The 27,807-nt window shown below is 25.6% G+C and overlaps 2 protein-coding genes and 1 pseudogene across 3 annotated transcripts; all 3 read left to right on the forward strand.

The window, feature by feature from the left end:
- Positions 1 to 609: 609 nt before the first annotated feature.
- Positions 610 to 10,866, forward strand: PADL01_0003000 (erythrocyte membrane protein 1, PfEMP1, putative; the record flags this gene model as incomplete). Its single annotated transcript, XM_028680549.1, has 1 exon — positions 610 to 10,866. One exon carries the CDS (start codon positions 610 to 612, stop codon positions 10,864 to 10,866), a length of 10,257 nt encoding a protein of 3,418 aa, XP_028541327.1.
- A 7,959-nt stretch (positions 10,867 to 18,825) lies between these two features.
- PADL01_0003100 lies at positions 18,826 to 19,917 on the forward strand (annotated as a pseudogene). Its single transcript has one exon. A coding segment is annotated over exon 1 (1,092 nt).
- A 2,131-nt stretch (positions 19,918 to 22,048) lies between these two features.
- On the forward strand, positions 22,049 to 27,140 carry PADL01_0003200 (cytoadherence linked asexual protein 3.1, putative; the record flags this gene model as incomplete). The annotated part of the gene is made up of 9 exons (XM_028680550.1): positions 22,049 to 22,931; positions 23,004 to 23,573; positions 23,647 to 23,700; positions 23,850 to 23,912; positions 24,034 to 24,144; positions 24,226 to 24,411; positions 24,490 to 24,648; positions 24,725 to 25,491; positions 25,656 to 27,140. 9 exons carry the CDS (start codon positions 22,049 to 22,051, stop codon positions 27,138 to 27,140), a joined length of 4,278 nt encoding a protein of 1,425 aa, XP_028541328.1.
- Between the last annotated feature and the right edge of the window lie 667 nt (positions 27,141 to 27,807).

Here is a 27,807-nt window from a genome sequence, read left to right on the forward strand (position 1 = left end):
AAAAGAGAGATCGATGGAGACGCCGCTCGAACGCTAAATTAATGTTATTTTGATTATTTGAATTTTCTAAAATATGTAATTAGATCATGAAGCATGGACATGGGAAACATATAGTGGCTACGTAGAACAAAATGGAGGTTCAACAAATGATAATTCTGCATTATTTTCCGGATGGAAAGATATACAAAAAAAAATATTTGATAAACTCACTCAACAACAAAAAAGTTCAAAACAATCAAAATATACATGGGAAAAGGATGCAGAACCAATAATAAATATTAAAGAAAACTCATTATTAGGCTCAAAAAAATGTGATACATTAAGTGTAACTATTAAAAATAATATACCCGAATTAAACAATACTCGTGGTAATCAAGTTATAAAGTCACCTACTACTTGTCCTGATTTAACTATTGCAAAAGAATTACATATTCCTCTACGCCGAAGAACACTATTAGTTGAAGGAATACATGAATATCTTGAAAAGATTAGTCAACAAATTACGGACAAAGAATCCTTAATAAAAGTGATACTGAATTTAGCAACCTTATAAATGAAAAACATAAAGGTACCCAGCATACTGCATTTTGTAAAGAATGGCAACGTACAATGGATGATTATCATACATTATTCTTAAGAAAAGACATAGTTGATGAAGATGAAACTAAAGGAATTCAATGTTTAATACAACAAATTGAAGCAAAGATGAAAGGAAAAGAAACAGAGTTTAAACAAGGATGGAGTTCTTATTTTAAAAAAATGGTAAAAGAAATGCAAACAAAACATTTCATAGACCCAACTACAAACAAACCTTGTGAAATATCGTATGATGAGAAAACTCAATGTGTACGATTTTTCGAAGAATGGGCAGAAGAGTTTTGTTTATTGAAACGTGATTTGGGCCAAATGTTGGTAAGCGAGTGTGGTACAACACCTGGAAAAAGTTGTGAAGGTTTATGTAATATATATGAAAAGTTTTTGAAAGAGTCACAACCTTATTTTAAGAATTATAAAACAATATGTGCGCAATCGCCATTTGGAAATAATGAATCTGTGAAGGATTTAGAACAAAGTTTCATACAAGCAGCTAATAACAGTATGAATGAATGTTGTAAAGATAATGGTAACTGTAGTGATACAGATTTATTTGATCTTAGTAAAGATAACAGTAATATAAGATATAAATGTTTATGTGAAAAAGGTGACTATTATAATGACAGAGATAAAAAAGATGAATGTAGAGACTACGTGACACAAACTACTGTCGCTGGCCAAATTCGTGGTCCACCCGCACTTCGTAGCGCGTCACAAAGTGTTGCTAGTGTCGCGTGTGGAATACATAGTGGCCGTAGTGTGAAAGTGGAGGATATAGCAAGGGTTTTTCAGACTAAGGTACAAGAACAATTACGTGCAGATGTTGGTAATGTTGATCATGATAGTAAAAGTGTTTTGATAGGAAAACCTGAACAAGGTGAATATAAGCAAGGGGGTGAAAAAAGTCTTTTCAAGAGCAAACCATGTGATATAACTATCCAACATTCCAATGATAGTCGTAATAAAAGTAAGAAGGATGGTGATTATGATGGTCCCTGTACAGGAAAAGGTGGAGATACAAGTCCATCTATACATACCAGATTTGTTGTAGGTGTTCGATGGGAAGCGGATGACAAAGGAATGCGTGACAAACATAAGGATGTTATAATGCCACCAAGAAGACGTCATATATGTACTTCGAACCTAGAGAATTTAGATCTTGATAGCCAAGGACTTAAAGATGGCAATAAAGCTAATGATTCTTTTTTGGGAGATGTATTATTATCAGCGAAAGAGGAGGCAAACAAAATAATAAGTATGTATAAAGATAAGAATAACCTAAAAGAACTAAATGATAAAAATCACAAAGAAAGTGTATGCAGAGCTATGAAAAATAGTTTTGCAGATCTAGGGGATATAATACGTGGTAGAGATCTATGGAGCAGAAACCAGGATATGAAACATCTTGAAGATAAGTTGAAAGAAATATTTAAAAAAATTCAGGAAGAACTTACAAATAAGAGTCAATATGAAAGTGTTGATGGTAAATATACAAAACTAAGAGAAAACTGGTGGGAAGCTAATAGAGATCAAATATGGAAAGCAATGACAACATGTGGAAATACCACAAATATATGTGATAGTGGTAGTACTCGTGGTCCTCGTGTTACCCCACATGACGACTACATCCCGCAACGTCTTCGATGGTTAGCCGAATGGTCCGAGTGGTACTGCAAGAGACAGGCACAACTATATGGGGAGTTAAAGGGGGTGTGTAATGGGTGTACAAATGGTAATAACAGTGGAACATGTGATACCAACAAATGTAAAGATTGCAAAGAGAAGTGTACTGCATATAAACAATTTATTGAAGAATGGCAAAAAGATTGGAAAACAATGGAAGGACAATACCTAAAATATTACAGTGAAGCACAAAATCTTAGTAAAACTAGTGGTGTTAGTAGTAATAATAATGATCAAAATCAAAAATATCTTGAGGAGTTTTTATATCAACTACACACACGAAACAACGAAAACAACAAAAGTGGTACTAATAACCCGTTTGAAAGTGCAGCGGGGTACGTACATCACGTATTACCAAATACTGGTTGTGAAAAACAAACAAAATTTTGTGGAGACAATACAAACCAAGATAATGTGTTCAAAAACCCACCACACGAGTATGACAATGCCTGTAATTGCGATAGTTCGACGCCATGTGATATAGTGAAAACACTTTTGAAAGATAAAAGTGCAACAGATACTATAGATAGTTGTAATCCAAAAAAAACTGAGAAAAGTTGGGATTGTAACAGTACAAGTGTTGATACAGCAAAACATAATGGAGCATGCATGCCACCTAGGAGACAATCATTATGCATACATAATTTAGAAAACTTGAGTCCTATATCAAAAGATGCTTTGAAACAAGCTTTTATAAAATGTGCTGCAAAAGAAACTTTTTTTTTATGGCATAAATATAAAGAACATCACAGTACTGAGGCTGCAAAATTAAAAACAGAAGGTACTATCCCAGAAGAGTTTAAAAGACAAATGTTCTACACTTTAGGAGATTATAGAGATTTCTGTTTAAATTCAGATATATCAAAAAAGGACCAAAATAGTGGTGTAGGTAAAGTAAAAAAAAATATAGAGGATGTTTTCTCAAATAATGGCCCAACAACTAGTGGAAAAACACGTGAATCGTGGTGGAAAGAAATTGAGAAAGATATATGGGATGGAATGTTATGTTCTTTAGGTTATGATGAAACAAAAAAGGAAGTGGATGATACTATTCGAGAAAAAATCGAATCCAAAAACGGCTATAACAACGTGAAGTTTGGTGACACCACTAGTGGTAGTACCACTGGTGTGAAGTTACCACAGTTTGTGGCTCGACCCCAATTCCTACGTTGGATGACCGAATGGGGGGAACACTTTTGTAAACAACACAAGGTGCAATTTACCACGTTGAAGGAGAAGTGTGACAGGTGTAATGCCAATAAGCCTAGTAGTGGTAAAGCAACCTGTGATAAAAAAAGTACAGAATGTACCGACTGCCAAACACAATGTGAACAATATAAAACATGGATTGGAACTTGGAAAGGACATTATGATAAACAAAAAAAAAAATATACTCAGGATAAAAATAAAGCTGATTATAAAACTGATACCGAAGTACAAAACTCACAAGAAGCGCATGACTACATAAACAAACAAATAAAAAAAATATGTCAAAACAGTGGTACTCATATTAGTTGTGATTGTATGAAAGAAAAGTCACAAAAGTCATCACAACCACCAAATCCACCAAATAGTGGTGTTATGCCCCAAACGTTGGACCAATACCCCCCTGGTGACTACGAGAATCAGTGTACTTGTGTACAAAAACCGCCTACACCACCCACATGTACGGGGAACAAAATTCTTGATGCGGCAAACATCAAACAATATGACGCAGAAAATGAGGTGCATACAAGTGGGGTTAATTTGGTAGGAAATATAGGAAAGGCGGAGTTTAAAAAAGGGAAAAAAGGAAGCGATCTGGGTGGAGAAATTTGTAGTATAACGAAAGAACATACTAATGATACACGTAAATATAGTTCTACTGTAGTTGATAGTGATCAATTACATTATGGTCCCTGTACTGGTAAAGGAAAAGACCAAAAAAATACACGATTTATTATTGGGCAAAAATGGGATAAGGATGACAATAATGTAAATCCAAAACATACTGGTGTCCTACTACCACCTAGACGTAAACATATGTGTACATCTAACTTGGAAAATTTGGATCTGAACGATAATTCGAGTGGTCTCCTTGGCGCTAGTGTGAACCACTCGTTCCTTGGTGATGTGTTATTGGCCGCAAAATTTGAAGGCGACGATATAGTGGAAAAACATCTAAGTAAAGGTGACAAATCTGGCATTTGTAATGCTATGAAGTACAGTTTTGCCGACTTAGGTGATATCATAAGGGGGAAAGACATGTGGAGTAAAAATAACGATATGGAGAATTTGGAAAATAATTTGAAATCCATATTTAAAAAGATTCACGAAAATCTTCCTCCTGGTACTAAAACCAAATATGCTGGTGATGGTCCCAAATATACCAAATTACGTGAGGCCTGGTGGTCGGCTAACCGCGACCAAGTATGGAAAGCACTAACATGTAATGCTCCCGCGGAGGCAGACCTCTATATACCATCAAGTGATACCACAAACAAACGGTTTGAACGTTATAAGTGCGGCCGCGACTCGTACGTCCCCCCGGACGATTATATCCCGCAAAGACTGAGATGGATGACCGAATGGTCCGAAAGTTACTGCAAACAGTTGGAAAAAAACTATTGGCTTCTGAAAGGTTTTTGCCAGGTATGCAAAAAACATAAAGAAAAAGGAAAGGAGAACGAAGCAAAAAAATCAGCATGTACTTTTTGTTCAAAAAGTTGCGAAGTATACAAAGATCATGTTGAAAAATGGAAAGGTCAATGGGAAAAACAAGAAACAGAATATAACAATTTATACCAAAATTCTAATAGTAGTAGTAGTGACCCAATTAAACAACAAGAAAATAATTTTATGAAAACAGTAAAGGATACAAACGGTATTCCCCATTGCACTGGTAAAAACAGCGACACAACCGAATATAATACCCTTGGTAATTATGTGTCTTCTATGGGAGGAAGTACCTATTGTAATGATACAACGCAAAAAAAATTTGACGACACAAATAGTCAGGATACCGAAAGTGTATTTAAGCAACATCCAAATAAATATGAAGATGAATGTAAATGGAAGCCGGATACACCAAAGACACCAACAGTACCGAATACACCTGGATTTCTCCCTCCGAAAGGCCCAAAAAATCCAGAAGAGGTATGTAAAACGGTGAAGACATGTATTGAGGAAAATAACCAAAAAATAAACGCAGCAACCGGTAGTAAAGGGGATTGTAATGAAAAAACAGACCCATTTAATTGGGAATGTAACGGTAAGGTTAAATCTGGTGAAGAAGGAGCATGTATGCCACATAGAAGACAAAAACTATGTGTACATTATTTGAAAGAATTGACTGGTGATAAAACTACAGATGATTTGAGACAAGCATTTATAAAATGTGCTGCACTAGAAACATATTTTGCTTGGGATAAATACAAAAAGGATAAACAAAAAGAAGATCCTTCAGCAGAAACAAAACTTGATGAACAATTAAAAAGTGGTACTATCCCTGATGACTTTTTACGTTCTATTTTCTTTTCATATGCAGATTATAGAGATTTATGTTTGGATAAAGATATAGGGAAACGTGATGGTGATGTAAAAGAGGCAAGACAAAATATAGATAATGTTTTCAAAAATGGCGGCCAAGGTAAAACAAAAACTGACCCAAAAAATTGGTGGAATGAAAACGGTCTAGATATTTTGCAAGGAATGATCTGCGCACTATCAAATACTGTAGGTGATAGTGAACAAGCCTCGGTGCAAGCAGAACTTCTCAAAAATCCTGAATACAAGTACGATCCTGAAAATTTAGATACCAAAATAGCTAATTATGTGCTTTATACTCATACAGTTCCTCAATTTTTAAGATGGTATACTGAATGGTCAGAAGAATTTTGCGATAAACAAAAAAAAGAGTTCGCACAATTATATAGTAAGTGCCATAAATGTGAAATAACTAGTAGTAGTGGTAAAGCAACATGTAAGAAAAGTGGTACAGAATGCAGCGAATGCCAAGATCAATGTCCAAAATATACATCTTTTATTCAAAAATGGAAACGTGATTGGGATAAACAAAACCAACATTATAATGATGTTAAAAATATAGACCCATATGAGTATGCTCCTTTTGTAGATACGAATAACCACGCATATACATATTTAAATGAATCGTTAGAACTTCTTGGTTTACATAATAATTGTATGCAAGAAAAAACGTCACAAAAAACGTCACCTAGTGATGACACCCCCAAATCGTTAGATGATCTACCAAAAACAGAATATAAAGACAAGTGTGAGTGTGACGATAAAGTGGTCACTCCACAAGGTGGTGGTGGAAGTGGTGGTGGATCACACGTTAAACCTATGCCGAATCCCAACCCTAGTCATCCTGGGAGTACACAGACGACGACAAAGTGTGAAATAGACAAATATGTTAGGGACAATGAAAACACAAAAACTATATCGACGAACAATGGAAAAAAATATTGCAACGAAAAAACAGACCCATTTTTATGGAAATGCGGAGACCAATATCAAGATTTAGTGAATGACCAAAAGTTATGTATGTCTCCGAGACGTCAAAAACTATGTATTCATTATTTACAAAATGATATTAATGGAGCAGGTAAAAAAGAAGAAAAAGATTTAAAAGAAGCATTAATTAAATCTATATCGCTTGAAACATATTTTTGGTGGCAAAAATATAAATCAGATCACCCTAAAGAGGCTTCACAATTACAAAGTGGAACTATCCCAGAAGGTTTTAAAAGGCAAATGATGTATACTTTAGGAGATTTTAAAGATTTATGTTTAGGAAGCGATTTAGGTATCCATACAGGTACTAGCGATATAAAAGATAAGGTTAAAAAGATTTTAAATGGTGGCACATATAAAGACAATCCTGATAAGTGGTGGGAATCTATTGAAAAAGAAGTTTGGGAAGCTATGGTATGTTCACTATCATATAGTGGTGGTACTATGGACGCGGATACACAAAAAAAACTCGAAAACAAAAACAACTACAATAGTGTCACATTTAGTGGTGTTCCCACTAGCTCTAGTGTTCCCACTAGTGACGGCCTCGCGGCATTCGCCTCTCGGCCTCAGTTCTTGAGATGGCTCACCGAATGGTACGACGATTATTGCAAACAAAAACACACAAAATTAAAGGACGTGGAGACGGCGTGTAAGCCACAAGGTGATATAAAATGTAACGAGGAGTGTACACAAAAATGTAATGATTACACAAATTTTATGAATGAGAGAAAAGGACATTGGGGAAAACAACAAGGATATTATACTTCAGAAAAACAAAAACAAACAACTGGAACTTCTAATGCATATGATGAACCAGATGCTACCAAATACTTAAAAAAAAATTTTACTGTTACATGTGGTAGTGATACATCCAGTGGTGCCACAACATCCAGTGGTGCCGACCAAGTGGAGAAAAACATCAACGCGTTGACACCACCAGCACAGTCGCCACCACAAACGTCGTCACCACAAACGTCGTCGTATTATGATGCCGATGTGTATTGTGGGTGCAAGAAATATATAAATGATGACGACTATACTAATATTTCGGGGAAAAATAATTGTGAAGGATTAAAAAACGAAGCGGAAGATACAACACAGGCAAAACCAGAAAATGGAATTAAATGGAGAAACAAGGAAGATAGTAAATATAAGCATTTGGAGACAAATGCTCCTTATAAAAAAGACCCTGTACCGAAAGAAGTATTCCTACCTCCTAGAAGACAAAAATTATGTTTTAAAGATCTTGATACCCAAAACAGCAAGATTACTGATGAAAAAACTTTGAGAGAACAATTGATGAAAGTAGCTGCTACTGAAGGATACAATTTAGGTCAATATTATAAAGAGAAAAAAATAAAAGAAGAACAAAAAGGAAAAATTGATGAACAAGAATTAAAAAAATATGCTTATGATGTTGAAGCATGTAGAGCAATGAAATATAGTTTTCTTGATTTAAGAGATATAATTATAGGTCATGATATGTTAGAACCTGAAGGTACTGATACAGGGAAAAATATTAAGCAAATATTTGAAAAACTTCCATCAAATGGAAACCCAAATGATATAAATGCGGTACGCAAACAGTGGTGGACACAAAACCAACAATGTGTATGGAACGCAATGAAATGTGGGTACAAAAAAAGTGGTGACACCAACATAGACACGTGTAATCAACCTAGTGATAATGAATATCCTGTGGCCACTGATCGCACTAGTGGTACCAATTACCAATTTTTACGATGGTTTGCCGAATGGGGAGAAGATTTTTGTGTGAAACAGATACGACACTATAAGGAGTTGGACGAGAAGTGTAAGGATGTGGAATGCAAAAAAAATGGTCAAGAAGAAGAGAAAAAGAAACAAGCGTGTAAAGAGCAATGTGAAAAATATAAAGCATTTATTACACAATGGAAAGCTCAATATAATAAACAAAAAACAAAATATGATACGCTTAAAGGAGAAAATCCATATAAAACTCTTGATGGAGTGAAAGATTCAACCCATGCTTATCAGTATTTAGACAAATCGTTAAAAAAAAGTTGTAAAAACAGTGGTACAAATAGTGGTAGCACTGAGTGTAATTGTATGAAAGATGAATCAACACAACAACAAATACCCCCCTCGCCTAGTGGTAAAAATATCCCCAAATCGTTGGAATATCCCCCAAGTGGGTATATAGATAAGTGTGAGTGTGTGACATCACAAGTGGGGCCGGGACCAAATATACCACCTGCTCCAGCACAACCGGGACAACCACAGCCGCAGCCGCAACCAGATGGTAGTGTTAAACCAGGACAAGGAAAAGACCCCAAACAAGAACCCGGCCAAAAAGACCCATCACAAAGTGGTAATAGTGATCCAAATAATTCAAATGGTGGTAGTGTTGGTCCACCTGGTGGAAGTGGTGGTCCAAATAGTGGTGGACAAGGTACTAATACCAATCATTCTAGTGATCCCACTAATCAAGGTGCGAGGGGACATTCTAATCCTATAGGTCCTATACCTGGTGAACCAAAACCTGGTCCCGTTAGTCCTTCTAGTGAGCCCAAAAAAAACACAGATGAATTTGAAGATTTGAATGAATGTCCTGATAAAGATAAATCATATTGTAATAAGTATGGCAAATATGGTTGCCGACCAAAAAAACGTAATATAGATTTAAACAATTGGTCAAACAGTCTTGTAAAATCTCCTAAAAATATGACAAATGATATCCTTGTTCCTCCTAGAAGGAGACATTTATGTTTTAATAGTATTAGAACATTTTATCATAAAGTTAAGGATGAGAAAACATTTAAGGAACATCTTCTTTATGCTGCATACAATGAAGCAAAACAATTATATGGATATTATGGTAGAGATCACGAAAAACTGTTGGATGCTATGAAATATAGTTTTGCCGATATAGGAGATATTGTTAAAGGAGATGATATGTTAAATGATGGGATATCAGATAAAATAAAAACAATATTTGACAAAAATATAATAAAAGACAAATCTGGAAACGATGTTGATCCTAAGAAATGGTGGGAAACAAATAAAAAACATGTTTGGAATGTTATGATGTGTCATTACAAAGGAAATATTAGAGGATCAACTAATAACAGTTGTCCAGAATATGATAAAATCGATGAAACTTCTCAGTTTTTACGATGGTTAACTGAATGGGCTCAATTGTTTTGTAAAGAAAAATTAACTGAGGCAAAAACTGTTGTAGAAGAATGTATAGAAAAAAATCATATAAAAGACGCCAAAACAATTAAAGAAATAGAAAATAGCGTATGTAAACAATCCTTAAAGAAATATAAAGATTGGTACCTTAAAAGAAAACCTCAATGGGATAATTTGACAGAACAATATGATAAATATAAGCAACATTATTCAAATGGTTCTGCTCAATCATCCGGAAAATCACAACAACTACCATCAACTGCTGAAAAATATATAACAAGCAAATGTCCTGAATGTGATTGTAACTATAATGATTTACAAAAAATATCTGATTATCAAGACAAAGAAAAAGAAATATTGAAGAAATTAATTTTAAAAGCTAAAATTGATACTATTGATCCTAAGAATACAATATTTTACCATATTTTCAATATTGGTGAAAAAGGTCTAGATATTGCAAAAACAGTTTATGAAGCTACTCCAGATGTAATTCCTACAGCTGTACATGTTGCACAAGGAGCTGCAGATATTGTACAAAAAGTTGGAACAGCTGTTGGAAAAACTGTTGAAAAAAGTGTTATAAATGGACTAAACAATTTCATTAATTGGTTCAATACCCCCACACCATCACAGAATAACGTGAGACCCCCACCACAACCTGTAGGGCCTGATGCATCAAATCCTGGTGGACAAACCCCATCAATCACACCTGGTGTTACACCCGAAACCGTGTCGTTATCCACCATTCCCCCTGTGGGAATAAGTGCAATTGTTTTAGGAGCGATAGGTTTTTTGTGGTTTTATTATATGAAGGTAAGTGTTATATGTGTGGTTTTATATGTTGTATGTGGTAAATATGTGTTTTATATATATATTTATATATATATTGAAATATAGTAAGAAAAAAAAAATTAGATATATATATAAAAGTTATATATTGGAATATATTTGTTAAAATAATAAAGTATATATAGATAAAAAAAATTTCAGAAATTTAAAAATATAAATAAAAAAATAAAAAAGAGATAAAATAATTTCAGAAAAATTTAAAAATATAAATAAAAATATAAATGTTTTAAATAAAAAAAAAATAAAATAAATTCAGTTAAAATAAAAAATGAGAAATGTTATGAAAAAAAGAATTTAAAAAAAAGGAGATAAAATAATTTCAGAAAAATTTAAAAATATAAATAAAAATATAAATGTTTTAAATAAAAAAAAAATAAAATAAATTCAGTTAAAATAAAATATAAAATGAGAAATGTTATGAAAAAAAAATATACACAAAAGAAATTCAGTTAAAATAAAATAAAAAAAGTGAGAAATGTTATGAAAAAAAAAATACACAAAAGAAATTCAATTAAAATAAAAAAAATGAGAAATGTTATGAAAAAAAAGAATATAAAAAAAAATTCAATTAAAATAAAATATAAAATAAGAAATGTTATGAAAAAAAAAAAATACACAAAAAAAATTCACTTAAAATAAAAAATCAGAAAATATTTTATCATAAAATAATTAAAAAAAAAATGGAATATATAGATAAAAATATTTAGTGAAATAATAAGTATATATGGGAACATAATTTGTTAAAATAAAAATTATATATAGAAATAAATATTGCTAAAATAAAAATAATATATGGGAACATAATTTGTTTAAATAGGAAAAACATATACATAGTAACAAATTTGTTCAAATAAAAAAGGATGTGCAAATATATTTGTTAAAATATAAAAAAATAAATATATAATTAAAAAAATTGTGTTAAAATTAAAGGAATATATAGTTAAAAAAATTATGTTAAAATAAAAGGAATATATAGTTAAAAAAAATTGGTTAAATAAAAAAGAAGAAATATATGGGAATAAATTTGATAAGACGAAAAAAAGAAATATATAGATAAAACAGTTTGTTAAGAAATAAAGAACATATATGAAAACAAATATGTAAAAATAAAAAAAATGAATATATATATATAATTGTTCAGGTAAATATTATATATAAAAGTAAATTTGTTGAAAGAAAAAAGAAAGGAATATATAAGAACAAATTTATTGAGATAAAAAGAATATATAGTTAAAAAAATTTACATAAAACAAAAAAAAAAGAATATATGGTAACATATTTGTTAAAATAAAAAGAATATACATATATATTTGTTGAAATGAAAAGTATATATGAGAATAAATTTGATAAGACGAAAAAAAGAAATATATAGATAAAACAATTTGTTAAGAAATAAAGAACATATATGAAAACAAATATGTAAAAATAAAAAAAATGAATATATATATAAAATTGTTCAGGTAAATATTATATATAAAAGTAAATTTGTTGAAAGAAAAAAGAAAGGAATATATAAGAACAAATTTATTGAGATAAAAAGAATATATAGTTAAAAAAATTTACATAAAACAAAAAAAAAAGAATATATGGTAACATATTTGTTAAAATAAAAAGAATATACACATATATTTGTTGAAATGATAAGTATATATGAGAATAAATTTGATAAAAAAAAAAAAGGAATATATAGTTAAAAAGATTTGATGAAATAAATATTATATATAAAAGTAAATTTGTTCAAATAAAAAAAGAATATATGGGAACAACTTTGTTAAAAAATTGAATATATAATTACACATTTGCTAAAATAAAAAAGAAATATACATAAAAACAAATTTGATAAAAAAAAAAAAAAAGAATATAAGGTAACAAATTGGTTAAAATAAAAGAAATATATAGATAAAAAAATTATGTTAAAATAAAAAATATATGGAAATAAATATGTTAAAATATAAAGTATATAGATAAATATTTATTGAAATAAAAAAAAGAAATATATAAGAATAAATTTATTGAGATAAAAAGAATATATAGTTAAAAAAAATTGTGTTGAAATAGAAAAAAGAATATATGGAAACAACTTTGTTAAAAAATGGAATATATAGTTAAAAAAATTGTGTTAAAATTAAAGGAATATATAGATAAATAAATTATGTTAACATAAAAAATATATGGAAATACATTTGTTAAAATAAAAAAGAATATATGGGAACAAGTTTATTAAAAAATGGAATATATAGTTACACATTTGTTGAAATAAAAAAAGAAATATATGGAAATAAATTTGTTAAAAAAAAAAGAAATATATAGATATATATTTCTTAAAATAAAAAAAATTAAAAATATAAATTAAAAAATTTGGTGAAATAAAAAAGTATATGTTGAAACACATTTGTTAAAATAAAAGGAATATATAAAAATATATTTGTTAATTTTAAAAATAAAGGAATATATAGGAAAAAAATATTTGTTAAAAAAAAAATTGAATATATTCAAACACATTTGTTAATATTAAAAAAAAGAAATATATAGTTAAAAAAAATTGTGTTGAAATAAAAAAGAAATATATAGTTAAAAAAATTATGTTAAAATAAAAGGAATATATAGATAAAAACAATTTGATGAAATGATAAGTATATATAGTTACACATTTGTTAAAATAAAAAAAAACAAAAAAAAGGAGATAAAATAACTTCACACATATCAATATATAAATAACATTATAAATATTTAAAAAAAAAAAAAATAAATAAATAAAAATTCAGTTAAAATAAAAAATGAGAACAAATTTTGTATGAGAAAACTATTTAAAAAAAAAAAAAAAGGAATATATGGTAACATATTTGTTAATATTAAAAAAAAAGAAATATATGGGAACAAATTTATTGAGATAAAAAGAATATATAGTTAAAAAAAATTGTGTTGAAATAAAAAAAAAGAATTTATGGGAACAAATGTGTTAAAAAAATTGAATATATGGGAATAAATTTGTTGAAATAAAAAGAATATATGGAAACAAATGTGTTAAAAAGAAATTATATAAAAAAAAATTTTGTTAAAATAAAAGGAATATATAGATAAAACAAATTGATAAAAAAAAAATTAATATATATATGGAAAGAATTTGTTAAAATATGGAATATATAGTTACACATTTGTTGAAATAGAAAAAAGATATACATAGTAACAAATGTATTGAGATAAAAAAAAAGAAATATATAGGAAAAAAAATTATGTTAAAATTAAAGGAATATATAGATAAAAGAATTTGTTGAAATAAAAAAATTGAATATATAAGAACAAATTTATTGAGATAAAAAGAATATATAGTTAAAAAAAATTGTGTTAAAAAAAAAAGGAATATATAGTTTAAAAAATTATGTTAAAATAAAAGGAATATATAGTTAAAAAAATTTGATGAAATAAAAAAAAATATATGGGAAAAATTTAGTTGAAATAAATAAAAAGGAATATATAGTTAAAAAAAATTGTGTTGAAATAGAAAAGAAATAAATAGATAAAAAAATTTGTTGAAATAAAAAAATTGAATATATAAGAACAAATTTATTGAGATAAAAAGAATATATAGTTAAAAAAATTGTGTTAAAATAAAAGGAATATATAGATACACATTTGTTTAAATAAAAAAAAATATATATATATAGATAAAACAAATTGTTAAAATAATAAGTATATATAGGAAGATATTTGTTGAAATAATAAAAAAAAAGAATATAGAAATATATTTGTTAAAATAAAAAAAAGAAAAATATAAGAACAAATGTGTTAAAAAGTAATTATATAATTAAAAAAATTATGTTAAAATAAAAGAAATATATAGTTACACATTTGTTGAAATAAATAAAGAATATATAGGAATAGAATTTGTTCAAATGAAAAGAATATATAGGATCAAATGTGTTAAAAAAATAGATATATAGGAACAAATGTGTTAAAAAGAAATTATATAGATAAGAAATTATGTTGAAATTAAAAAGAAATATATGGGAACATAATTTGTTAAAATGAAAAGTATATATAGATAAAAAAAATTGTTCAAATATAAAGTATATATGAAAACAAATTTGTTCAAATAAAAAAATATGTGTAAATAATTTTGTTGAAATAAAAAAGAAATATATTGATATATATTTGTTTAAATAAAAATTATATAGTTATATATTTTTTGAAATAAAAAAAAATATATAGAAATAAACTTATTGAAATGAAAAGTATATATGGGAACATATTTGTTTGAAATAAAAAAAAGAAATATTTAGGGAAAAAGATGTGTTCAAATAATAAGTATATATAGAAATAATTTAGTTGAAATAAAAAAAAGAAATATATATTGATATATATTTGTTCAAATAAAAAAAAAAATATATAGTTAAAAAAATTGTGTTGAAATGATAAGTATACATAGAAACACATTTGTTGAAATAAAAAAGAAGGAATATAGAAACAAATATGTTTAATTAAAAAAAAGAAATATATAGAAACACATTTGTTGAAATAAAAAAGAAGGAATATAGAAACAAATATGTTTAATTAAAAAAAAGAAATATATAGAAATAAATGTGGTGAAATTAAAACGAAATATATGGGAACAATTTAGTTGAAATAATAAGTAATTATGGGAATAAATTTGTTAAAAAAAAAAGAAATATACAGAAAAACAAATTTATTGAAAGAAAAAAAGAAATATATAGATAAAAAAAATTGCTGAAATAAAAAAGAATATGTGGGAACAACTTTCTTAAAAAATGGAATATATAGTTACACATTTGTTGAAAAAAGAAATATGTACATAAAAATATTATGTTAAAATAAAAGGAATATATATTAACAAATTTGTTAAAATAAAAAAAAACAAAAATATATAATAATAATTGTGTTAAAAAGAAATTATATTGATAAGAAATTATGTTAAAAAAAAGAAATATATAGGAAAAAAAATTATGTTAAAATAAAGGAATATATGGGAACAATTTAGTTGAAATAAATAAAAAGGAATATATAGGAACATATCTGTTAAAAGAAAAAGAATATATAAGAACAAATTTGTTAAAATAAAAGAAATATATAGATAAATAAATTTGTTCAAATAAAAATTACATAGGAATAATTTTGTTGAAATAAAAATAAGAAATATATAAGAAAAAATATTTGTTGAAATATAAAGTATATATGGGAACAAATAGGTTAAAAAGAAATTATATTGATAAGAAATTATGTTAAAAACAGATATACATAGTGACAAATTTGTTAAAATAAAAAAGAATATATGGGAATAAATTTATTGAAATAAAAAAAATAAATATATAGATTAAAAAATTTGGTTAAATATAAAAAAGAAATATATAACAACAAATATGTTAAAAAGAAATTATATAGATAAGAAATTGTGTTAAAATAAAAGGAATATATAGATAGAACACATTAGTTAAAAAAAGAAATATATAGTTTAAAAAATTATGTTAAAATAAAAGGAATATATAGTTAAAAAAATTTGATGAAATAAAAAAAAATATATGGGAACATATTTTTTGAAATAAAAAAGAATATTTGGGAACAACTTTGTTAACAATTGGAATATATAGTTACACATTTGTTAAAAAAAAAAAGGAATATATAGTTAAAAAAATTTCTTAAAAAATGTATATGTGAAAAGAAAATTGTTGAAATAAAACAAAGAAATATATAGGAATAATTTAGTTGAAAGAAAAAAAAAAAAATATATACAGATAAATAAATATGTTCAAATAAAAATTACATAGGAATAATTTAGTTGAAATGATAAGTATATAGAAATAAATTTGTTGAAATAAAAAAGAAGGAATATAGAAACAAATATGTTTAATTAAAAAAAAGAAATATATAGAAATAAATGTGGTGAAATTAAAACGAAATATATGGGAACAATTTAGTTGAAATAATAAGTAATTATGGGAATAAATTTGTTAAAAAAAAAAGAAATATACAGAAAAACAAATTTATTGAAAGAAAAAAAGAAATATATAGATAAAAAAAATTGCTGAAATAAAAAAGAATATGTGGGAACAACTTTCTTAAAAAATGGAATATATAGTTACACATTTGTTGAAAAAAGAAATATGTACATAAAAATATTATTTTAAGAAAAGTAATATTATAGTAACAAATTTGTTGAAAGAAAAAGTATATATAAAAATATATTTATTAAAAAATGGAATATATAGTTACACATTTGTTCAAATAATAAGTATATATAGAAATATATTGGTTAAATAAAAAAGAATATATAGAAATATATTTATTAAAATAAAAAAGAATATATGGAAATAAATTTGTTAAAAAAAGAAATATACAGATAAAAAAATTTCACACATTTCAAAATAAATAAGATAATTTTATTAAAAAAAATTCATTAAGATAAAAAAAAATGAGAAAAAATTTTGTATCAGAAATAAATTAAAAAAAAAGAAGGAATATATAGGAAAACAAATCCAATTAAAATACCAAAAAAAAAACAATTGAAATAAAAATGCAGTTAAAATACAAAATGAGAAAAACTTTTATCAAGAAAAAAAAAATACAAAAACAATTCATTTTAATAAAAGTGATGAAAAGAAAAATCAAGTTAAAATAAATAAATATATATATATATAATTAAGTTAAAATAAAAAATGAGAAAAAAAACATATATCTATATATATATAAATAAATATACCAATACATACATAATTATACCAAAACCTATATATATTTATATATAAACCCCAACACATATATAATACCCCAACACATACATATACACCCCACACATATATATAAACCCCCACACATACATATAAACCCCCCACACATATATATCCCACTCACACATATATATATCCCCCACATATACATACCCCACGAAGATATATATCCGGACACACAAATATCTCTAAATATATATATATTGGAAATATATATATGTATACATATATACATGATATAGAAACATAAACGCATATATATACACATTATATATACATATAAGCGTATATATATGCATATATGTTCCTATATGGTGCATATATGTATATGTATATATATATTCAAAATATATATTTATAAATATTTGTGCGCGGGTCCCCCTCCCACGGGGGATATACATCTTCGTGGGCGGGGTATATGTGGTGGTTATATATATACGTGTGGTATATATGTGGGTATACGTGTATGTGTATATGTATGTGGGGGTGTTATATATATGTGAAGAGAAATAAATTATATATATAGAGAGAGAGAGAATGAAGTTAAAACATTCCAAAAAAAAAAAAATTGAGAGAAAGAAAAAAAAATTTCACATATTTTAAAATAAAAATGAAATTTAAAAATTATTTTAAATACAAAATAAAATTGAGTTAAAATAAAAAAATGAGAAATTATATCTAAAAAAATAAAATAAAATAAAATAAAAAAAATATAAAAAAAAAATTTAGTTAAAAAAAAATTTAGTTAAAAAAAAATATAAAAAAAAATTTATTTAAAATAAAAAATGTGAAATTTTATCAGAAAAAAATTGAAAATAAAATTGATTTAAAAAAAAATATAAAACGATATTCACTTAAAATAAAAAATGTGAAATTTTATCAGAAAAAAATGGAAAATAAAATTCATTTAAATAAAAATCATGAGAAAAAAATGCAGTTAAAATAAAAATGAGAAAATTAATCAGAAAAAGTTACAAAAAAAAATTAAGTTAAAAATAAATATAAAAAAGAATTAAGTTAAAATAAAAAATGAGAAAAAAAAAAAAAAAAACAATTACCTATATTTATTTACATACATACATACCCACACATATACATATACATATACATATACATATACATATATATATCCCAATACATATATACCTATACCCACACACCTACATATATATATATTCACATACATATATATATATTCACATACATATATATATATTCACATACATATATATATATTCACATACATATATGTGTTTGTTTTTCTTAGAAAAAACCCCCAACTACCTCTACGGATATTTTTCGTGTGCTTAATATACCCCAAAATGATGAGGCCATGCCGACAAAAACATCGACAAATAGATATGTGCCCTATGGTCGTTATAAAGGCAAAACATATATTTATGTGGAAAATGATAACGATAGTGATAACTATGTGGTAACAACTGATACATCTGATATAACTTCGTCGTCCGAAAGTGAATATGAAGAAGTGGATATTAACGATATATATCCATATAAATCACCTAAATATAAAACTTTAATTGAAGTCGTACTAAAACCAACAAAACAACCAAGTGATGTACTTAGTGGTGACATACCAAGTGGTACCACATCAAATAGTGGTGAAAAACCATTTAGTGGTCATATACCCATAGATGAAGAATGGAATGAACTAAAAGAGGATTTTATTTTGAACATGTTACAAACAGAACAAAATGATATACCTGGAAACACTACAGATACTAATATTTCATATAGTGGTATGCCTCTAGAACAACCTTTTATTACTCAAATCCAAGATAGAAAATTATATAGTGATGATAACGAAATTATATATAATATTGATTGGAATGTTCCGGAAAATATCACAACAAATACTGCGACATATAATAGTTTATATAGTGGTATAGATCTAATAAATGATTCGTTAAATAGTGGTAATGATATATATGATGAGTTGTTAAAACGAAAAGAAAATGAATTATATGGAACAAAATATCCGAAAAAAACAAATACCAATATTTTTGCAAAACCAATAAGTGGTGATCCGATACTGAACCAACTGGATTTATATGATAAATGGTTAGAGAGAAATAAAGATATGTACAACCAAAAGAATAATAAGGAAGAAATCTTAAGTAAATTGAATGAAGAATGGAATATGGAACATGATAATATATCCATTGATGAAGTCAACCCTTTTAATAATACACATAAATTGTTAAATACCAACCTTTCTATAGAAATAAGTAGTGATATGACCCATGATACATCTAAAATGGATATGAGTGGTACTAATAGATATACTTATTTGGATGATATGGAGTTGTTTGAAAATAGTAGTGATGAAAATTTATGATGATAAAAATTTGATATATATATATATATATATATATATATATTATGATATATATATTTAGAAAATATTTTTGTTTTGTGATATCACATAACAATCTTTTGTTGATATTTTTACATATCAATATACATATATATGTGTTTTAAATATAATCTGAACATACGTTTTATTAAATATATATAAACAGTGTCTCATATATACATATTAATGATTTAACAAAAAAAAATTTATTAAAAAAAAATTATAGTTATTTTTCATATATATATGCTACCAAATTATATATGACAACAAAAATATATTAATAATTATGTAATTAGTATATCATATATACATGTACATATCAAAATGTATTGGAATACATATATATTATAAAAAGACAAAATATATATGGTTTCATTTATACATATATTAAAAAAAAGTAATTTTTAGTTTTATTATTTCAATATATTAGGTAATTAAACACATTATTGTAATTATAAGTTATAATTGCAAAAAATATACATTTTTAAATATATATTATAATTTTATTTTTTTATAATATACTTCATTAAATATATTAACAATTGATATATGAATAATACTATAATAATATATTAAGAGAAATATAAAGAGTTGGGTGTTAAAACTATTTTAAATTACAATTACATATACATATTTATATATATATACATATTTATATATTTAATTCATATTGACAAACATAACAATAATATAATATCCTCTTATGTTCATATATCCATACAAATATATTGAAATATTAACAATTATTATGATTTAAAATCTTTTACTAAAATATAAAACTTGTATAATAATATAAATATAATAATATATGTATAATAATATAGGTATATTATATGTAATAAATATATTCCTAATATATTTTTATTCAACCATTTTTAAATAAGTGCAATTACTATTAGTATATAATACATTTTTTTATAATTGTAACATATAATTTATTTCAAAAACATCTGGTTATAATATTATTAATATGTATCAGGAAAGAACTAACATATCCTATCTCGATTAATTATTATATATATATTATTTTTAAATATATATTTTTTTTGGATAATATGAAAACAAATACAGACACTTCAAATATATTTAAAATAAAATAAAAATACATATTTGAATTAATCTTATTAATTATTATTTTGAATTATTCGTATTAATTATTATTTTTGAAATGAGGAAAACGAATTTCTAAAAATATATGGTCTTATTTTATATAATTTATTTTATATGTAGTTGCACCGATATGAAAAGGAACGTATCGATATATTCATTTTTTTTTTAATATTTGGAGCAACGTTTCTGTTTTATTTCATGATATTTGGTTACTGTATTTCACGATATTTGGTTATTGTATTTCACGAAATTTATTTTATGTTATTCATTTATTTTTTTTCATATTATTTATTTTTTAAATGACATAACGTGTTACGTTGTATTTATTAATTTATATTAATTTATTTAGTTTTTTTAAAGACATAACGTATTCATTTGTATTTATTAATTAATTTTTTTAAATTACATAACGTATTCATTTTTATTAATTTATTATTTTTTTTAATAACATAACGTATTCATTTATATTAATTTATTTTTTTTAATTACGTGACGTATTCATTTATATTAATTTATTTTTTTTTTAATTACATTACGTCTTCTTTTGTATTAATTTATTTTTTAAATAACATTACGTATTCACATATATTAATTACATCACTTGTTCGTAAGTATCAATTCATAAATTAAGAATTATGCAAAATTATGCATTATTAAAAATGTAAAAAAAAATACCAATGAACATACATATTATATGTCTGGTCATCTATTTACAATACGTTTTGTGTGAAAAAGCGATAATTCAAAAATTTGGAATAATTGGTCAACAAATATCTAAAAATATACATTTGTGTCCACGTATAACCAAATATTCTTCATTTATATATTAATATATATATAATATTTATGTGTACTCGTTTTTCAATATTTTTTTTTATATGTTTTAGGTTATATTCATGTGTACGTTTTTATACATACATAAATTTACAGATATTTTTGAGCACGCACAAATATGTAACTTTTGAACCATAAAATATATATATGTATCAATTAGTTGTAAAAAATGGTGTTACGTTCAAAAATATTTTTTTTCTTCCTCTTATTTTTTTTATATCTCAATGAAAAAGTCATATGTTCCATAAACGAAAATGAAAATGAAACTAAAACTATAAGTCAATATGAAAATCAAAATCAAAATGTTAATCAAACGATAAATCACTATGACAATATTGATCAATTAAAATCGATGATTGGAAATGACGAATTACATAAAAATTTAACAATTTTAGAAAAATTAATTTTAGAATCATTAGAAAAAGATAAATTAAAATATCCTCTAATAAAAGAAGGAAGTGACCAGTTGTTAGATATATCGAAATTTCAAAAAAAAAATGTTAGCGATACGAATGATGAATCGTATGTTATACCTACGATCCAATCGTCTTTTCACGATATTGTAAAATATGAACATCTAATGAAAAAACAATTAATAGAAATATATAATTCTGATATTTCAGATATAATTAAGAAAAAAATATTTATTGTACGAACATTAAAAACAATAAAATTAATGCTTATACCTTTAAATTCGTATAAACAAAAGAACAATTTAAAATGTGCACTCGAAGAATTAAATAATGTATTTATAACCAAAAATGTGGAGGAGAAGAAAACAATTAGTCCAGTAGGGGATCACGCAACATTTTTTAGTAATCTGTTAACACGTTTTAAAAATATTATATCTGGAGTGCATGATATTGAACAGTCACATGGAATAAAACCTAAAAAAGAATTACTTATATTAGATGATACCAAAATAGATGTGATGGACACGAACGATTTTTTTTTTACGACCAATACCAATATAAATTTTATGGAAGCGTTAGATGATATAACTAACCAGTATGGATTAGGGTTAATTAACCATTTGGGTCCTCATCTAATAGGTAATAAAAAAAATATATACCACATATATATATACATATACATATATATACATACATATATTTTTTTTATAGCCCTGGGACATTTTATTGTATTAAAATTAGCACTTAAAAATTATAATAGTTATTTCCAAGCAAAAAGTATCAAATTTTTTAGTTGGCAAAACATTTTACAATTTAGTTTAACTGATCGATTTAAAGTTCTTGATATGATGTGCGACCATGAATCTGTATATTATTCGGAAAAAAAACGTAGAAAAACGTACTTGAAAGTGGATCGATCACACACAAGTATGGAATGTAATATTTTGGAATACCTAATACATTATTTTAATAAATATCAGCTAGAAATAATAAAAACTACTCAAGATACCGATTTTGATTTACATGGGATGATGGAACATAAATATATAAAAGATTATTTCTTTTCATTTATGTGTAATGATCCTAAAGAATGTATTATTTATCATACGAACCAATTTAAAAAAGAAGCAAACGAAGAAAATACGTTCCCCGAAGAACCCAATCGCGAAATAAGTGCATATAATATATATTTGAATTATTATTATTTCATGAAACGTTACAGTTCTTACGGAACAAAAAAAACTTTATATGTCCATTTATTAAACTTAACAGGACTTCTAAGTAATAAAATATATATATGTGTGTATAAATATATGCTGTTCTTGTATATATATATATATGTTTTATTTTTTAGATTATGATATTAGAGCGTATGTCACATCACTTTATTTACCAGGATATTATAACGGTAAAAATATATATATATATATATTTATATATATATATATATATATATATATATATATATATATATATATATATATATATATATATATATGTATATGCATGTACACTTGTATATAATATAAATGTTATCATATATTGTTTTATTTTTAGCTGTTGAAATGTCTTTTACAGAAGAAAAAGAGTTTTCTACCCTTTTTGAAAACTTACTAAAATGTAAATAAAAATATGATAATATATTTATTAAATTTATGATTATTTTATTTTGTTTTTTTTATTCAATTTATATATATAAATATATTATACATATAAATATATATACATATATTTTTAATAGGTATTGAGAAATGTCATTTACACCAACCAAATACATTATCAAAAGATAGTAATTTTCTCAACGATGTATCCAAATGCGATGTATGCAAAGGAGCATTTTTATACTCTAACCGTAATATAAAAAGATATATAAGTGGATACACATACATATATACATACATACACATATAAATATATATATTTTTTTTTTTAGTCAAATTTGATGAAGTTCCTTCGATGGTACAGAAATTTTACGTATATTTAACTAAAGGTCTCAAAATACAAAAAGTATCAGCTCTAATGAGAACGTTAGATATGTATCAAGAGTACAGTAATTTCTTATCCCATGATATTAATTGGTACACGTTTTTATTTTTATTTCGACTTACCAGTTTTAAGGGTAATACACATATATACATATATATATGTATATTTACACATATATGTACATATATACATTTATATATATGATTTATAGATATTTCAACCAAAAATATCGCTGAAGCAATGTATTTAAACATAAAAGACGAAGATTCGTTCAACCGAACGGTCGTAACAAACTATTGGTTCCCTTCCCCTATAAAAAAATATTATACTTTATATGTTAGAAAACGTATTCCAAACAATTTGGTCGATGGTAACACATATACATATTTTATCACTATATATATATACCCACATATATATACATATACATATATACATTTTCGTAGAATTGGAAAAATTAATGAAAGTTGGAACGTTGGAAAAAATGAAAAAATCTCTCACCTTTCTGGTCCATGTCAATTCGTTTCTGCAACTAGATTTTTTCCATCAATTAAATGAACCACCTCTAGGATTACCGAGATCTTATCCTTTATCGTTAATTCTCGAACATAAATTTAAAGATTGGATGATCAGTTCGCCCGCAGGTTTTTATTTTTCCAATTATCACAATCCATATATAAGAAAAGATTTGCACGATAAAGTGTTATCACAGAAATTTGAACCGCCAAAAATGAACCAGTGGAACAAAGTTTTGAAATCGTTGATCGAATGTGCTTACGATATGTATTTTGATCAACGACATGTGAAAAATTTATATAAATATCATAACATTTATAATATCAATAACAAATTAATGTTAATGCGCGACTCCATGGATTTGTACAAAACACATTTTGACGACGTGTTATTTTTTGCAGATATATTTAATATGAGAAAATATATGACTGCTACCCCAACATATAAAAAAGTAAAAGATCGTGTGTACCATACATTGCATAGTATTATGGGAAATTCGGTCAATTTTTACAATTATGGTATTATTTATGGATTTAAAATAAACAAAGAAATATTGAAAGAAGTAATGGACGAATTGTTTTCCATATATAATTTTAACACAGATATATTTTCAGATACATCTTTTTTGCAAACCGTTTATTTATTATTTAGAAGAATAGAAGAAACATACAGGACACAACGAAGAGATGACAAGATGGTATAATATATATATATATATATATATATATATATATATATATATATGTATGTATGTGTTTATATATATATATTTATATTTGTTTATATATAAATGTTTATACGTATAAATAAAATTTTACATATATATACACCCACCCACCTACATATATATTTCTTTTGTAGAGCGTGAATAATGTTTTTTTCATGAATGTGGCAAATAATTATTCAAAATTAAACAAAGAAGAACGCGAACTGGAAATCCATAATTCTATGGCGTCGAGATATTATGCAAAAACTATGTTTGCAGCATTTCAAATGTTATTTTCCACAATGTTAAGTAATAATGCAGATCATCTGGACAAAGCATATGGATTAAGTGAAAATATCCAGGTAGCAACAAGTACTTCCGCATTTCTTACATTTGCATATGTATATAACGGAAGTATCATGGATAGTATGACGAACAGTTTGTTGCCACCATATGCGAAAAAACCTATAACACAATTAAAATATGGGAAAACGTTCGTTTTCTCCAACTTTTTCATGCTTGCATCCAAAATGTACGATATGTTAAATTATAAAAATTTAAGTCTTTTATGTGAATATCAGGCAGTGGCAAGTGCAAATTTCTACTCGTCTAAAAAAGTGGGTCAGTTTATTGGAAGAAAATTTTTACCCATCACTACCTATTATCTATATCTCAGAATTGGCGGATCAAGTGTATGGACACTTGGTAAAAGTTGTACAACAAGTAGTACAGATCCAACGCATAGTTGTACTACTCATACTACTAAATGTAATACAATAAATGCTGCGCCACACAAATTTTTCTTCAATAACGACCTTGCACGCGATGCCTCCATATACTTGTTTTTTTATTTTTTTTCGAATTTATACCTGGATGCGGGCAAATCGTTTCCTGGAGGGTTTGGTCCTGCAATAAAAGAACAAACAAAACATGTTAGTGAAAAAACGTACGAACGCAAACCTTCCGTTCATAGTTTTAATAGAAATTTTTTCATGGAATTGACGAACGGGTTCATGTACGCTTTTTGTTTTTTCGCAGTATTTTCTTTATACGCATATTATGAAAATATTCATTTTTATATTACTAGCAATTTCCGTTTCTTGGAAAGATATTATGGAGTATTCAATAAATATTTAATAAATTTTGTACGAACCAAAATTAAAGAATATACAAGTGATCTTTTAATAAAATACGAACGTGAAGCATACTTAAATATGAAAAAGTATGGGTATCTAGGTGAAGTTATTGCTTCACGATTGTCTCCCAAAGATAAAATCATGAATTATTTGCACGAAACGAACGAGGAGACCATGAATAATTTAAGACGATATGATATGGAACATGCGTTCAAGAACAAAATGGCTACATATGTGGACGATTTTGCTTTTTTTGACGATTGTGGAAAAAACGAACAATTTTTAAATGAAAGATGTGATTACTGTCCTGTTGTTGAAGAAGTGGAAGAAACACAACTACAACCACAATTACTCCCCCACACTGATGAGACCACTAACCTGTCTGAGCCAACGAGTGCGTATGTTGATGTTGAAAAAATAAATGAAGAACATTCGGAAGATAGTGATGATGAGAAGGATTTCGATGAACCCGACGATGAATTAATGGTTGCACGTTTTCACTAATGTACATATATGTATGTGATTTATATATAATGTTAGGATTTTTATTATATTTTAGGATTTGTGTTTGTTTAATAGATATATATATATATATATATATATATATATGTTATTGTTTTTTTTGTGTTTGTTTTAATATTTGTTTTTTAGTTTTTAGAATATTTTTTATAAATTTTTTTTTTTTTTTTTTCGTAATATTATTTGTTAGTATAAATATTTTTCTTTGTATATTTTATGCTTTTTATATATATTTTTTTAATTTTATCATATATGAATTATATTTGTATACATGTTGTTATTAATATATATATATGATTTTTATATAATATTAAAACGAACAACGAAATTGTGTGAAGTTTACTGTTAAATTAAATTACTCTTATTGACATATATATATATATATATATATATATATATATATATATTTGTATAATAAATAAAAAAAAATATAGTTTTTATTATATTTAATACAAAATTATTATTAATTGGGGCTCACATAGATATATGTATTATTCGATACTATGAATTCATACAAAATTAATAGTATCACTGAAACTATTATTTTATAACATGGATCGATTGTTTATTTATTAGGACATATGGTTAAAAGATGTTTTATTCTAAAATTAAAACATGAAAAGATGTCAGGAACTTTATGATATTATAATAA

The sequence above is a fragment of the Plasmodium sp. gorilla clade G2 genome (assembly GCF_900097015.1).
Source record: "Plasmodium sp. gorilla clade G2 genome assembly, contig: PADLG01_00_4, whole genome shotgun sequence".
NCBI classification, from domain to species: domain Eukaryota; phylum Apicomplexa; class Aconoidasida; order Haemosporida; family Plasmodiidae; genus Plasmodium; species Plasmodium adleri (nom. inval.).